Source organism: Terrapene carolina, unplaced genomic scaffold, assembly GCF_002925995.2.
Source record: "Terrapene carolina triunguis isolate 2854851 unplaced genomic scaffold, T_m_triunguis-2.0 Scaffold189, whole genome shotgun sequence".
In the NCBI taxonomy this organism is placed as follows: Eukaryota; Metazoa; Chordata; order Testudines; family Emydidae; genus Terrapene; species Terrapene triunguis.
In genome coordinates, this window is record NW_020664540.1 from 5664293 (window position 1) to 5679673 (window position 15381).

Genomic DNA, 15381 nt, shown 5'->3' on the forward strand with positions numbered 1-15381 from the left:
CAATTTAAGCAGGAGGATCAGGCTCATTAATTAATATGTACTATCACCAAACACCAGCAGTGAAAACTGGAGAACTAAAACCATCACACACAGAGATACATTGTGTCAACTTATTTTCCTAAGAGAATAACGTCTTCGATTAAAAAAAAAAAAGTAATTTATGTCTCTTGGCTGGTGATGTCATTATCTCCACAGAGACCCCTAGCTATTACTGTACTGTACAGAGCACTGAAGAAAGATTTTACAGTGTTTTTTTTTTTTAAATGCCCCGATGCCCTGACCTCCTTAAAACAGAGCAGCTGCTGCCACACCAACCATATGGAACAATAAATTACTGGCTGCCATGGCTACAGATACTGGCTCCTTCTGCAGTCTGATTTAACCAGGGAAGGCTAGAATATTGTAGTGTGCCATCACTGAAGAACACAGCTGTTTCTGAGGCTTGAGTGGGATGGGGCATTAATGCTCAAATGAGCAGCTTCACAAAAAGAGGACAGCCAAAGTCTTTTATGCCACTTTCAACATGCATGTACCCCCCATCAACACGACTACCTCCCCATCTATCCCAGCTCATCGGACTTGCTGAAAACTGGGCTTTTGCTGAGCAGAAGAAATACTCAGAATTAGGAGCTGCTTTGTCTCATATGTTTGGTATCATTTCCTGGGTTAAGACACATTGTGATATACAGCATGTTTCTGTTTAAAATATAATATTTTGACAAAAATGAAATGGCTCTCATGATCTTTCTAAATGCTTCTGTAATCATTCACCATTTACTGTATCTTCTGGTTTTATGCATTTGCATTACGAACTATGAAACTGACAGAATTAAATACATTAAAAATAAAAAAAATAAACCACAACAGAAGCAATGTTGTGAATGGTAAAGCAAACCTACAAAAGGAAAAACATGTACAAACCACAAGTTCAACATACAGGTTTCAAGCCAATTTTGAAAATTATTCATATGTTCCAGACAACCAACATACATAACACGTGAAGTTGATACTCTTGACATTTTCTTGTCAGAAAGTAATGGCACCGTATTTGTCATTAGTGTCTGCTCACTATAGAATCTGCTTAGCTCCTGCTCCAGCTTCAGTTAAGACATACAAGATAGCATCTAGGTTTGTCCTCCAGCTTAACAATTTAAAAGAAGATTCAGTATAATAGAATCTGACAGGGCTGAAGATCACAAATTGAACTTTCAAAATGAACAAATGCTTTGAAAAACAAGCTGGCTGTGACAAACTTTTTATTTTGCTTATTACTTAATAAACAAAGATTATATAATACAGTACATAAAACAGAAAGGAAGTTATGGGGCAATAAAGTGTGTAATTTATATTAGGCAATTCACCCACTCAGGGGATTATTATACCATAACAATCTCCTCAATGTAATTCTGGAAATAGCAGCTTTAGAACGTCACCCAAAGCTCTCTTACTGCTGAATTTTAATTTAATCCATCCACGTAGGAAACCTCTTACTGCTGCTTACCACCCATACTAATGTTACAGACAGAAGGACAGACAGACAACGAATACATGATGGCATGATTTGATATAATGGGTTTATCATCATGAGTCTGTGATGGCTGTGTTAATCATGAGTGGAGAAACCTTGAGTAAAATTATGCAGGTCATCCGAGACAAGTGTCAATAAAACCTATATAACCATGCCACTCCATCATGCATTCTATATACACGACACGTGTTGCAGAAAATCTACTGTGAAGTGCTCTAGAGAGTTTTATTGGTGCTGTTTCGGCATCCCTCCCACTTGTAAAGCCAAGCTGTCTTTGTACCAGGACCAACTGACCAGATATCTGCAGAAGGGGAAAAACAACAATTGTGAACATCTCTAATAGTGACCTTAAATAGCTTTCCAGGTCAAGGATTTAATGGTGTGTCCCTTACTGGAAAGTTGGGAATCTCCTCTTTTCGATAGCGTAAAGCTCCTGCTAGCAGCAAACTTTAAGCCTGCCATTGGTTCCAGCCTGAATAGTTGGCCATCCTAAGCCTCAGGCCCGTGGTGGTAGTTTTGCAGAAGGCGAGGGATTGAAAATCCTATATTCTCAGGACAGAACAAAACATTTCTCTGGCAGCTTGGAGTCAGTGCAACTACTGCTAAGTCTGAGTGAAACTGCAGTCTGAGTGAAACTAGCACCTGGCTCTAACCCATACCCTCACCTGTGTAAACTAGCCCAGGTTTAAAGCACCTCCAAACAAAGGTCAGAGGTTTTACTGTGTGGACAAGGGGGCTCGGGAAGGCTAAAACCTGGGTAAAGAGCCCAGGTTAAATGTGCCATGAAGACATACCCAGTAAGGAAACAGTAAAGGGGGTAGGCTTTGCAGTGGGGATGCTCTCACCTGGACTAGGCAGAGCAGGGTGGCTCAGAGCCATGTGCTGATCACCAGGGCTAGCTCTGGAGTGAAGACATACCTCAAGAGAAACATCTACTGGTGAAGAATAAAGTCAGGCATCTGTGCTGTTTTCCTAAAGACTGTTGCATCTTCTTCAGAACAGACAAGCACTTTGCTAATATACAGGTGCCTGGACACATTTTCCATATCTGTTCTTGGGAGTGAGAAGGGAGGAGTGGATACGGATGAAAGACAAGACTGAATATTTTTCTGTGTAACTGCAGCACTCACTGATCTCCAAGACCTCAAATAAATGCTGTAAAACATCACATGATGTTTTTGTCACTGACCATAACAAGAAATTTTCAACTACAAAAATGGAGGAAGTTCAAATATAAAGCCACATCACTGGGCCTCAAGCTAAAGTAAACCAAACAGCAGATCCAAGGAGACCCTCTATATGTCTCTCACTCTAGGAAATTACTGCAGACCATGGGAAATTGCGATTGCTCCAGGTCAAGAAAGGCTGGCTGTGGTAACTCTACTGCCTTGGCCAATGCACCTACTTCCTGACATTATGAAAGTGGAAGATAGGGTTACCACTTTTCTAATTGCTGGTAACCACAACCCCAAGGTCCCAGCCCCAGCCCCAGCTCCACCTCTTCCCCCAAGGCTCTGCCTCTGATCTGCCCCCTGCTCTGCCTCTTCCTCCAAGACCCCAACTCACTACTCTGCCCCTCTCCCTCCCCCGGCCACTAACTGGATCATCTCAAGGAGTCTGCCTGCTACTTGCAGGCAGGCCCCACCTGAGCTGGGGCTGGCACAGGTTAATGAACTGGTTCCTCCCCCCGCCCAGCAGTAATCGGGCTTTTGGTTTAGGTGCCATTTAGGGTTGCCAGGTCCCCAAAAACCAGGCGCCTGGCAACCCTAAATGGCACCCGGACACAGAAGGTAAAACCTGGATGGGTGGCAACCCTAGTGGAAGACTTTACTGGATTTGTCAATATGGATGCTGATGAACTCACCTCTTGAGAGCTGACAACAAAGGAAAGTATTTGCAATTTAAAAAAAAAATCTAGACTTGATCAAAAGAGAAGAAACCACTATCCAAAAGATGCCATCGCTTTCATTACAGCAGCTTGAGTCTTTTCTGCCTGCCCAAATGAAATGGTGGCAGAAAGGCAGATTTGCACCTTATAGGAAAAGCTTCTTGAAACAGGAAGCTATAAAGCTGAGTTACAACTTTATTCTGAAAAGTGTGTAACTAACCACACTATGGTTCCGAATCAGTAAGACACACAAACCTGTGCCTCACTTTAATTATGCAAGTAGTCCCACTTTAAGTGCTTAACTGCCTTGCTGAACTGGGGCCCGAAATGGTTGTGAAAAGGCAGAAAATTTATGGAAATTATATAAGGCAATCTAAATACCAATCATTTTTACATCCTGTGCTTACAGCTACGGATAGACAAATCTTTCTAAATTAACAAGACACACAAACACTTTTATAATCTGATTAGAGCTAAATTACATTGTGAAGATGTGTATTTCCAATGGCAAAGTTCTGAACAGTAGTGTTTTTGCCTTTAATTCTGGTACAAATGTATTATACCAGATGTAGCCAATGAGGTCTACAAGTATTTGCTTTTGGACAGGTGTTTTTGCTCAATCTCAACCTCATAAAAACAGATAATGAGGCCAAAGATGAAAAGAAAAACATCTAGTAACATGCAGTCTCGGAGAACAATCCACGGAGATTGTTATACCCAAAGGTGATGCAAGATTTATTGTTAGATCTTTCCTGTTTAAAGTATGTGACATTACAAGGACAAAAATCATACTAGACATAACATTAAATTACCTCTTCCTCCTCCACTATCTCAGATAATACAGCACTGTTTAAACGAGGTGCCTCTTGCAGGTATATGCAGTGGAACACAATAATTTACGATTCAGGTAACTAATTTCATACAGGTAACTCATCAAAGCACAAGGGCACACAGTAGAAACCTCCCCGCCCCCCATGTCTGGTATATTATACATTAAAGAGCAATTCCATTGCCAACCATCTGGAAATCAATGTATTCCAAATTTTATTTTATGATTACCAACATTCGTCTTCGTAACTCATTTCCAATTATAAGCAATAAATCATTTCTTCTTGCCTCTAATTTATAACAGCCAATTAGGGGAAATCTCATTTAAATAGCAAGTATATCTTTAAATTATCACATATTTTGAGGTACACACTGAACATATCTAATCAAACAGCCTAATGGTGGTATGGTGGTACAGTGCTGCTTTGGCAGGTACTACAGAAGCACATACAAAGGCAAACACCATACTCTGCACTCTCATGACTTGCGTATCTCAGGACTTTGTGCAATTTAAGAGATCAGTGTTACATGACAAATTTAACTTAGATGAGATTGGTATTTTGCCATCCATGGAAGAGTGTGTACCTGAGGTAAGTTTCGAGTCATGACCTCCCTAGCAGGAATTGCATTAAAAGGAAGAAGTGGGCCAGTAGAAGAAGTCGCAGAGCAGTCTGTTAACAAGCTAATTCATTTTTTAAAATACAGCTATGTGAGTTAAAGTTGAGTCAAGACAGCTTTAACTTTCACATGGGAAGTCTGTGACAGAATGTACCCCGGTATTCACACCCTACACACTATGCTAATAATCTATGTACAAAGTATGCCTTGTGAGTAGGGACCAGCTGCTCAGGTGGTCCCCAGGACAGCCACACCAGCTGTTGCTGGAGCGGTCCTGGGGACAGACACACCAGACGCTGCTCCGGCAGTGGTCCCTGGCTGGCCAGAGCAGCCGCAATCTGCGGCCCCCGGTAGCTGGGGCCATTGGCCCCAGGCGCCCCACCCAGCAGCAGCCCCTGGTCTCACCCAATAGTGCCCCCCCCCTCGGATGCCCCTCAGCAGCAGCCCACTCACACACACCCAAGATTTAATCACAGGTATTTTTCGTAAAAGTCATGGACAGATCACAGGCCGTGAATTTTTGTTTATTGCCCGTGACCTGCCCATGACTTTTACGAAAAATACCCGTGGCTAAATCATAGCCATACTTGTGAGCTATCATTTGAAAACTCATAATTTGCTGGTCATTATTGTCCTGATAAAATGTGTGTGGCAATACTGTATGCGAAGTTATAAGATTCCACTGTATGGTATTATTAACAAATATTCGAAACTGAGGTTGGCAAACAGGTCTGTCTCAAATAAAGGAATGTGTGCTCTGCTTAATTTGCATGTAAGCAGTGAACAGAGTCATAAAGTAGGAAGGGAAACAAAGGAAGCTGAAGCAGGTGAGGAAAAAGCAGCAGGAAACATCCTTCCCCATAGACTTTTTCTCTCCTGGTACCCAGTTGGAAATGTTTTATAAGAAGGGGACTGAAACTATAAAAAAGAAGGGCAAACCCTGCAAGGCACCTCCCCCTAACTGCGTTCAAGGCACCTGAAGCGACAAAGGAAGCATTCATTGGATTTTGGGAGAAGGGGTCCTCTGTTTTGAATTTCACATAATTTGTTAAGTTAGGCACCAATTACCTAACTTTTATCTTTATTTTTCTTGTAATCGTTTCTGACTTTTATGCCTCATTACTTGTACTCACTTAAAATCTCTTTGTAATTAATAAATTCATTTTATCTAACCTAGTGTGCTTGAACTGAAGTGTCTGGAAACGCCATTTACGGTGACAAGTTATGTGCATATTATTTCTATTAAAGAAAGAATACACTTTATATACACTTGTACTGTCCAGGAGAGGGCTGGGCAGCACAGGATACACATTTCTGGGGGATGATCTGGGACTGTGTGTGTTGAGGTCACCCTGCAGCATAATCAAGGCTGGTTAGAGCCAAGGTATGGCTGGCTGGCTGCAGCCCACACACAGACATAGCTGGGAGTGTCTTACATGCTGGGGGCTGTTTGTGAGCAGTCCAGGCTGGAGGCTACAGCAGCAAAGCATTGCAAAGGGCGCCCTACAGTGAGCACTAACAGTGAGACATAGTAATATGTGGAGCTAGACTGTGCGCTAACTCGCCCTGCTGTTTTGGGGCCTGTTAAGAATTGTGTGGTGTTTTGTGTACATATATGAATAGAACACTGTCAATGCACCAATTAATTTTGTGGTGCTTGCTGTACATTTATGATTATTGAACTGTGTTTGTCACTGATCCTAGGAGTTGTGTCCCTGGACAGTAACAAGTCAGTGGGTGCTTTCAGGACAGCTAAGCATTCTGCAGCATATATTGAGAATGAGAATAAAGATGAATTATTTTCCAAAAAATAGAATGTTATTGAATAACAATACCACTACAAAAAAATCTGTATGATGTAAAAGCAAATACATTAAAAACTTAACAAATTAATGAAACAGAACTTAGCAAGGGGAAACATTCATGTCCATTTTGGCTACACGTACAGCAACTGTGGTTCTCCCAGGCAAGTGTATGTGGAGCTGTGGTTGTCCTTACTGTCCCCTGGTGTAGAGTGGTAGGGGTAGGAATGCGGACCCATATGCCAGATGGAATGTAGAGGGGAGGTGTAGGGACATGCTGCAATGGAGTTCTCCATGGAGTGCAAAGGCAGGCAAGCCTGGGATTGTTCAACCTGTAGGTTCACAACAGTCTGCAGCATCTGTGTTTGTTGACAGAGAAGCCCCATTATGTCCTGGTGCATCTCCCTCTCCTTTTCCTGCTTGGCCCATATGCTACTAGCCTGTTTACTGCAATGGTTCCTGATGAGATTATCACCAACTGGCATGGGAAAGTGTCCTCCCATGGAGGAAGAAATAAGGCTGTGATTCCTAGAAAGCTTTGAGAGAGGATTGCAGAGCACCTCCAGGAAAGTTTCACTGAGATCTCTAAGCAGGATTCAAGGGATATACCTGTGTACATAAGCAAACTGCTCCGCAAAGTGCCCCCTGCCTAACTCTACATGGGAATGTAAAAACAGATGACAACTCTCTTTGTTGTACCACTACCTCTTCTAGAATGAATACATTCATGAAAAGTCAATAGCTGTGTCCTGCTAAGTCGGGGGTGCCAGCAGTACACCATTGTAATGGCAAATACAATTACACATTTACCCGGGGTTCTTCTTCCTGCATCAGGCTCACCCGTGCTCGACTTGACTGGACTTCAGTGGAGTCTCAAACAGGTTCTGGTTTGCGACATAGCTTGACCACTCTATCATATGTCCCCATCCTCCTCCTCTCCTCACCCTCGCTGTTCACAAAAGGGATCTGTGCCTTGGGCTTCTAGGAGATATCAACAGTGGCTGTAAGGTGGTGATGGGGTCTCTGCCAAGTATGGCATGCAACTCTTTGTAAAAGTGGCAGGTCTGTGGTTCAGCACCAGATTGACTGTTGACCTCCCTGACCTTCTGGTATGCCTGCTGCAGCTCCTTTGCTTTCATTTGGCACTGCTACTGATCCATGTCATAGGCCTTCTCCTGCATCCATCATGCAATCTGCTTGTAGATGGCCACGTTCCTATGGCTGGTCCATAGCTGTGCCTACATAGCCTCTTCTCCCCACTCTCCCAGGAGATCCAGTATCTCCGGTCTACTCCAGGTTGGCTGGGCAGCCGCACATAACAATCGAGATCTGCTAGGTGTGCTTGCCAAGCCGGACAATCAGGAAAAAGCATTTCAATAATGTGCTGGGTTTTAAAAGGTGGTGGTGGTGGTGGGAGGGGGACTGTTGGGTCTCTATGACTCCTGGGCAGTGGAGTTCACAACTGTGATCAGAGAGGTCAGAGTTGGGCATTGTGAAAGCTGCTGGAGGACTGTTAGGGTCAACATAGGTAATGCAGTGTCTACATTCATGCTGCATCAACTTCAGTACATCGACCATGGCTCAACGCCACTCAGAGAGGTGGTGTTACTGCATCACCATAATGGGGTGCTTACATCAGTGGAAGACAAATTTACGTGTAGATACATGCACAGGTAGATTAACACAAGGTGGCTTACGTCAACCTAACTTTGTAGTGTAAGCTAAACCAGTATAAACCTGGTTGAAACCAAAACAAGCATGTCCAATACAGCCTGTTGCATTGGTTCAAATAAAATCCGTTTTAAAATCACATCTTAAGTTAAACCAGTGCAACTAGGTGTTGAACCTTTAAGAAAGGCTTCCTTTGTATAAAATATTAGTCACTGAAGTTAAATAAGCATGAACATCAAACAAACAAGAGTGACTAAAAATCCTTTTCCCTCCTAATTGCTTAACCTTCCTTTAGTTCTTGTAATGTCACTGAACTAATTCTCCCGTCATCACAGACATCTTCCAGCCTACAAAGGATCTGAATTGTGAACGTAAAAAACAAGTCTATTAAAAAAAAAAAAAAAAAAAAAAAAAAAAAACCATAAATCATGCCATCTTTATCATGAAAAAGCAAAAAAGTCAAGAGCCCATTTTCCCCCTCTCTTCCCAGGTCACCTTTAACAGAATTATTAATAAAGACTGCTAACAATTCTGGTGTAATAATACAATCTTATGCCCTGACCCTCAAAAAAGCCCATGTATATCAATGACTTTAAATACATGAGTCCCACTGAAATTAATGCAACTACTCAAATGCTTAAAAGTTAAACATATGCACGAGCATTTGCAGGACTGGGGACTTCTATACATCTGGAATTGTAAAGCTAGAGATGCATTCATTTCACTTGAGAATACATACAGTGCAAGCTATCTTCCTGCTGATTACTGGGATATGGAGCAAGGACAGTGGGGGGGAAAAGGTTTAGTTGACTGACTAGGCATGGTGAAATTTGTGAAGGATACTATAAATAGGTGCCTCTATGCTGCTTCATTTATATAAAAAGGTTTTTTTCCCCATGAAAATCATTTTTGTTAGCAGATTACTCTGCAGTGTCAAGAAGTTTTTCATCATATTTATGATACACAACAGATATTAATGGAACTATAATATGAATGTGTAAAACATGAAATAAATGCGAATCATCTCAAGTAAATCCCTCCTTCTTTTGTACCTCAAAGAATTTTTCACCACAGCTATTTTAGTTACTTGAAACAGGTACTGTACAAAACAGTGCAGACTGTAAATTCCCCAATGTGGTTTAAATCCTTCTACATTCTGAGCTATGTTTGAAGATCAATAAAATGATCCTTTTCGGTTAATCCTACTGTATTTTTTTATTTTGAACTTTCCCCCCAGGAACTCTAAACTAAAAATTCACAGTGAAAAGAGAAAAACTGATATTCCTAAAAGACCTCAGCTACTTAAAGAAAGAGGCAGAGTGTTTAATAGGGAGGCTACATATGTGCAGAGTCTTTTTAACCTTTTGTGCTGTATACATCCATCTCCAAACCACAAAGATTGTACTGAACACAAACAGAAGATTAAGCCCGGCCTGAAATCACTACTTCAAAGTCCACTAGTAATAATTTTGCCAATTTGTTTTTCCATTCGAACAAATGTCAACTAAACCAAAAGCATCAATAAATGCATACATTATAGCATGCAAAATAAAACTGTTGGAATTGTGTCATATTAGGAAAATTAGGAAAACCTTTATCTGTTATCATCAAATTAAGTTTTAAGTCAGTGTAAGTTGCTATTTTTGTTTGTTTCTTGTTGTCACTGTGCTCATTTTGTTCTGTAGATTTGAAAAACAAGTTTTGAAGAGTCAGCCAACAACAAATGCTAAATTAAAAGGATGGAATCGCCTTTTTTAAAAAAACAAAAAACAACAACATATGTCCTGAATCTTAAGTTTAGATCTGCTGCATTCTGTATATGGGCAAAGAATGCAACAAATGCTTTAGAAGAGTTTAGACCAATGAGACAACAGTCAGTTTTGGACTAACTTGTAATAAAAGTTTCCCTTTCCAGTTGTTTTAATTGCCACACACTGTATTTTCCTTTATCGGCATTGCAGAATCATTCCAGTTGCCTTAATTTTTGCATCTGTAGCGTACCGTGGGAACATTAATACTTGGCAACGCTACATTTAGCTTTTAGGATGACTATACAAATCTGTACTTTCCTTGGTTGTTTATTGCAGTATTAAAGTAAATGAAGAGATGGAGGAAGTATTTGTTTAAAAAATATAGCGTGAACTCTTTGGGCATAGTGTGCATATTTTCATGGAAGCTTACGTCTCTCCGAATAAACCATTTTAATGCCACTGAATCAAATTCAACCATATACATGGCGGACTTAAATTTAGGAATTAGTTCAGTAGCAGTTTATGACCCTTTCCTTTGAAGTAAACTAAAGCACATTAGATCAAGAATTTATTAGCCTAGAAGTATAAAGTTTGCCCCAGTATCAATAGAAAAGAAAAGTGGCAAAGTCACAAATAAACTTTCACTGTTACTTCTAAGTTTCACAATTTTTGAACATCTTATTTGAAAACATTAATAGGAGGCTACAGGTATCTGTTTATAATTAAACAAGAAGAGATCATAAGCCCAAGGTCTCCCAGTGAACAAAATTTAAAACCACTTACTTGAAATGTAAGTCACCCAGATACCTCACAAAGCAAGCTATACCCACCAACAGAAAGGCATTAAAAAGCCTTTAAAAGGTAAAGATTGATCTATCGAATATATTCCCTAAACTGATTTAACAAATTCATATCAAAGATATATTCCAGGTGAATTCTAATACCCATGCTGCACAGCATGTGGTAGGCCAAATTCCGACTCCCCACTCACTTCCCAGGATATAAATGCAAAATTAACATTGCAAAAGCAGCATGAATGTGGGATGGTATTTTTGCCAACTGCAGCCCTATACAGAGAACCCTTGTGAGGATCACTCGTGCCAGAGGCAAGAGTAATATGTGACAACAAAGGGTGGCTGGGTCAGAAAGAATGCAGAGTAAATCACACTGACCGTGTCCCATGACCTTGCCCCAATATTCCTTCTCCAGGGCTTCAGCCAGGGTTGACATGCATACTACAAACTGAGTTCGGCAACAATTACATCCCAATGTTCCCCTCCTACCTACCTATGGCACTTCTGTGGCCCCCATTACCATAGTATCTGAGCACCTGACAATCGTTAGTGTATTTATCCGCACAACACCTTTGGGAGATAGGGAGGTGCTTTTTATCTCCATTTTGCAGATGGGGAACTGAGGCAAAGAGACTAAATGACTTGCTAAAGATCACAGAGGAAGCCCCAGGCTAGCACTCTAACCACTGAACTATCCATCCTCTTCCTCTGCTGCCTCTGTGCTTCCCTGAACAAAAGAAATGACCTAATATAGCCTTATATTAATGACATTTCAATCAGCCTCCCTTCACTGGCAAAATTTTCATTAGTAACAAAGTGAAAATAAAGTTGATCACCTCTAAATTTACCTACTAACCACCTTGGCCAATGAACAAGCTATGTACATGGTTGCTTTTACATCATCAGCACCTTTGTAGATCCATTTTTCTTTTCTTTTCTCTTCTTACGCAAATTTTAGTACTGAAATTTATAAACCATGATTCACAAGCTATTTTCTCAGGATGACAGCATCATAAATTGTACGGGAGTCTTCAGAAATAAGAACTGAAGCTAGGTGTACGGTATGTGTCAGACAAACACTAAGTTGGCTCTAGCTACTCATATAAATAGCAAAAAAAGCCTTACGTTTATTAGAAACAGATTAAATAAGTTCCAATTCTTTACGAATGCTAGAACTACTGTAGAGACCTAGCCAACTCTAGCACAGCAGGAGTTTTAGTTGTCTATCACTGCACATTTAAACACCTGAGGACTTTGCAATAAACACTGAATTGAATTCACCATCAAAAGACAAAATCCATGTTCTAGCTGCCAAAACCTTTAGCAGCCTAAACAGAAAATGTCATAAATGATTTTCAGTAACAGTATAAAAATAAAAAACAACATTTTAACGTCTTAAGGGGATGGATAAATAGACAGATAAATAGATTTACAGCTATGATTTTTTTTTCTAAACAAGAATCATACTTCAATTGGATTGATAAAGCAGAACAAATTAAGAAAAAATCTAATAAGCAATTTTATTTTTAAGCTCTTCAGTTCTGTTAGGCTCATCAGCCTGAGGGACAAAGTCAACAGAGAAATTTTTTAAAAGCAGTGCTGTTTTATTTGCATTAGGGTTCTGGGAGTCTTCACTGGTGCCAGATAAAATAAAACAAACAGTTTAAAGGAAAAAAGTCACACAATTAGAAGTGCTGTTTTGGAGGCTTTTCCATCCCATCTTTGACAATGTCACGAATTATGCCATAGGTGCACTTCACACACACATGCAAAATCATGTTTAGAATATCACTGCTCAGGGATCCAAATCCAAAGACACCTGCAACTTGAGCAGCTTTGATGGTGCTGGCAGTCTGAAATTCTTGCTGGTTTGGGTGATGTGACTGTGGGAGGAGGGAGTTTGTGTACTTTGAGGTTCTTTCCTCATTATGATTTTAACAGGCACTTTCATGCTCCGGATAAAAAGAGAGCCTAAAAAGACCCAGTGGCAGTAAACTCGCCAGGTTGCAGGGGCTCGTTTGCCAGATATGAATTACTAGCAAGGAGTTTATTGCTGCTGAGCTGATGCAGTTTGTCTATTATGCTTAGGGATATTCTTGTATAAATTAAAGGATCAAAAAATGAGCTGCTTTATAAAGCACCTATATGAACGAATACGAACATTTTAAAAAATGGCATTTTCACATTTAGACTCTGTGATGAAGTGAAGTTTTGCTGAACAAGAAGCTGCATATCTTTCAAAATTATCACACAAACAAGTTGTTTCCATATAACCTTTTCACATGAGTAAGCGAACTGCATCAAAGACCAGCAAAACAGGTTTTACTTTCTTCTAGTGCTTGCTAAAGTAAGAAATCATGAAAGAAAAACTTTAAGGTAACTATTTCTATTTAAAATGGAAAAATGTCCATGAGAACAGTAATTAGAGTTGCAAAATAATTAGTCTTAGATTTGTTTCTGTAAGACAAACAATTTCAAATGGGTCAACAGAAGCAATGTCAGAAAAAGGTCAAGACAATTCTCTTTCACACTAGGGACAGCTGTTGCAATTCACAGTAGTTTTTCTTTGTTGTTAAGAGAGAAGAGAGATTACTGCAGTCTTAATACCTGGAGTAATGTATGAGAGCCAAATGCTCACGGAAAAATCAGCATCCTATCTACAAACTTTTAAACCATGCATTCAATTCTTTTCAAATTACTAATATACAAGCCCCCCCATCCCCCAAATCACAAATCCTTTTACACCAGATCTGTATTTGGCCCAAGATAAACTCTATCAGCAGCAGTAAAATATAAAGGCCCATCCAGTCAGCCTTCATTTTCTTCAGAGACCTCTATTTACTCACTAAGTGAAATTCACTCATGGGGCACAGGGCCAGTACAAAGCCCCTCACCTCCATTTAAACTTTGCACGGGGCTATGCAGGGACAAGCAGCTGCACAGGGTGCCTTTGCATTCCCAACACATTACAAAAATGTTCCCTGTGTTGGCCCCACATAAGCTGCATAGAAGATCACACTGGGAACAGACTATAGAAGGGGCTATGGACTGGTACATACATGAATCCAATGGTACCAATACCCCATAAAACTGGTGCCAGTGGGCTTCAAACACTAGATCCAGTCCTTGGATCCTGACTCCAGGCTGGGGAGGTGGATTTCACCTTCAGAACTCCTCTACCAAAATACAGCTTAAATACACAGGCTTTATTCTGGTATAGTCACCTCCAAACCTGCTGTACAACCCAGGCAAAACCTACCTTCTCCCACTGTCAATTACACACTCCTATATTAAATATTACAGTAATCGGAGGATGCTTCTTGTTGATCAGCTAATAACCAATCCTGGACTGGAATAAACTCTACAGCCAAAAGTCCAGAATAAGGTAGTTATTCAGTTTGAGAGGAAGTAACATTAAGACATTATATACCCAGATTCTGCATCATATAATCAAATTTTAAATTACAACAAAAAAATCTACCAAAAATGCATGTCACATTACAGAAAGGCAAATCGTTACAAAAATGGGAGCCTCTTGATTACATTGTACATTACAAATAACATTGTGGAGCTGTGCTACTTCTGGTACCTCTGCTAGCAGGGCCGAGAGGGGGGAGGGGCAGAAGGGCCGTTTGGCCTGGGCCTCAAGCTCAAAGGGGGCCTCAAATTTAGACACTTGTAAATTTTTTGGCAAATAAGAGATGTGATTTGGTAAAAGACAATTTTTTTTGCACAGAAAAAGGCTAGAAAAGCATTCGTTAAATAAAAAAAAATTCAAATTATGTCTCGCTCTTTTTTGTTGCCTTATTTTGTTCGCATGTGTCGTCATTTTTTATTTTTAACAACTGCCTTGTTTATTATGGCTAGGGGCCTCAAAAGCCTGGAAGTGGCCCGGCCCTCTCTGAGAGGGCCTGTCTGCCAGGCTTGTGAAAGGGAAGCAGGTGTAGCATCAGAGCCAATACTGATTAGAGCAGCGATAACTTCTGCAAAGTTATCCACCCAGTCAGAAGGAAGCAGAGAGCGGCGTGTGGCTGCTCTCTTAGCCCTACAACCAGCACAACTCCTCCCTACCCAAGAAGAGTCCTAACCCCAAAGGCCCCATGCCCCAGCACAGGCTGGAGGGACAAGGAGCTGCTGTTCTACCTTCCTGCTAGTTTCTACCTGGGTCCTTCGGCTTCTCCTTTCTCCTCACTCTCAATAATGAGGGGTATCATACTAGCCAGAGAAATTAGAGGAGACCATCACTCATATCATCTAGCCAGTACACGTAGTCAGGTTTCTTGTTCTTTGTCACAAATAATGGGGCTTCAACCTCCCTTTGGAGACTATACCACAGTCTAATTATAGGATGCACTCTCAAGACACGCTTTTCTGCTATTCCAGTGAAATTTTCCTTTTCTAAGGTTCATCCTTTTACTATTAGTTCTACCCTCCCATACTACCCTATATCATTGTTCTCCACCTTTGCTGTTTGTTTGTTTCAAGTATTTATAGATGTTTA

General features: G+C 40.6%; 1 protein-coding gene across 1 annotated transcript in view; it reads right to left on the reverse strand.

The window, feature by feature from the left end:
* The window catches only part of BRF1 (BRF1 RNA polymerase III transcription initiation factor subunit), a 219934-nt gene that overhangs the window by 18545 nt on the left and 186008 nt on the right, over nucleotides 1–15381 (reverse strand). The window contains exon 17 of the mRNA XM_024194413.3: nucleotides 14880–14925. Within this exon, the coding sequence (XP_024050181.2) occupies nucleotides 14880–14925 (46 nt within the window). The remainder of the gene's footprint in view (nucleotides 1–14879; nucleotides 14926–15381) is intronic.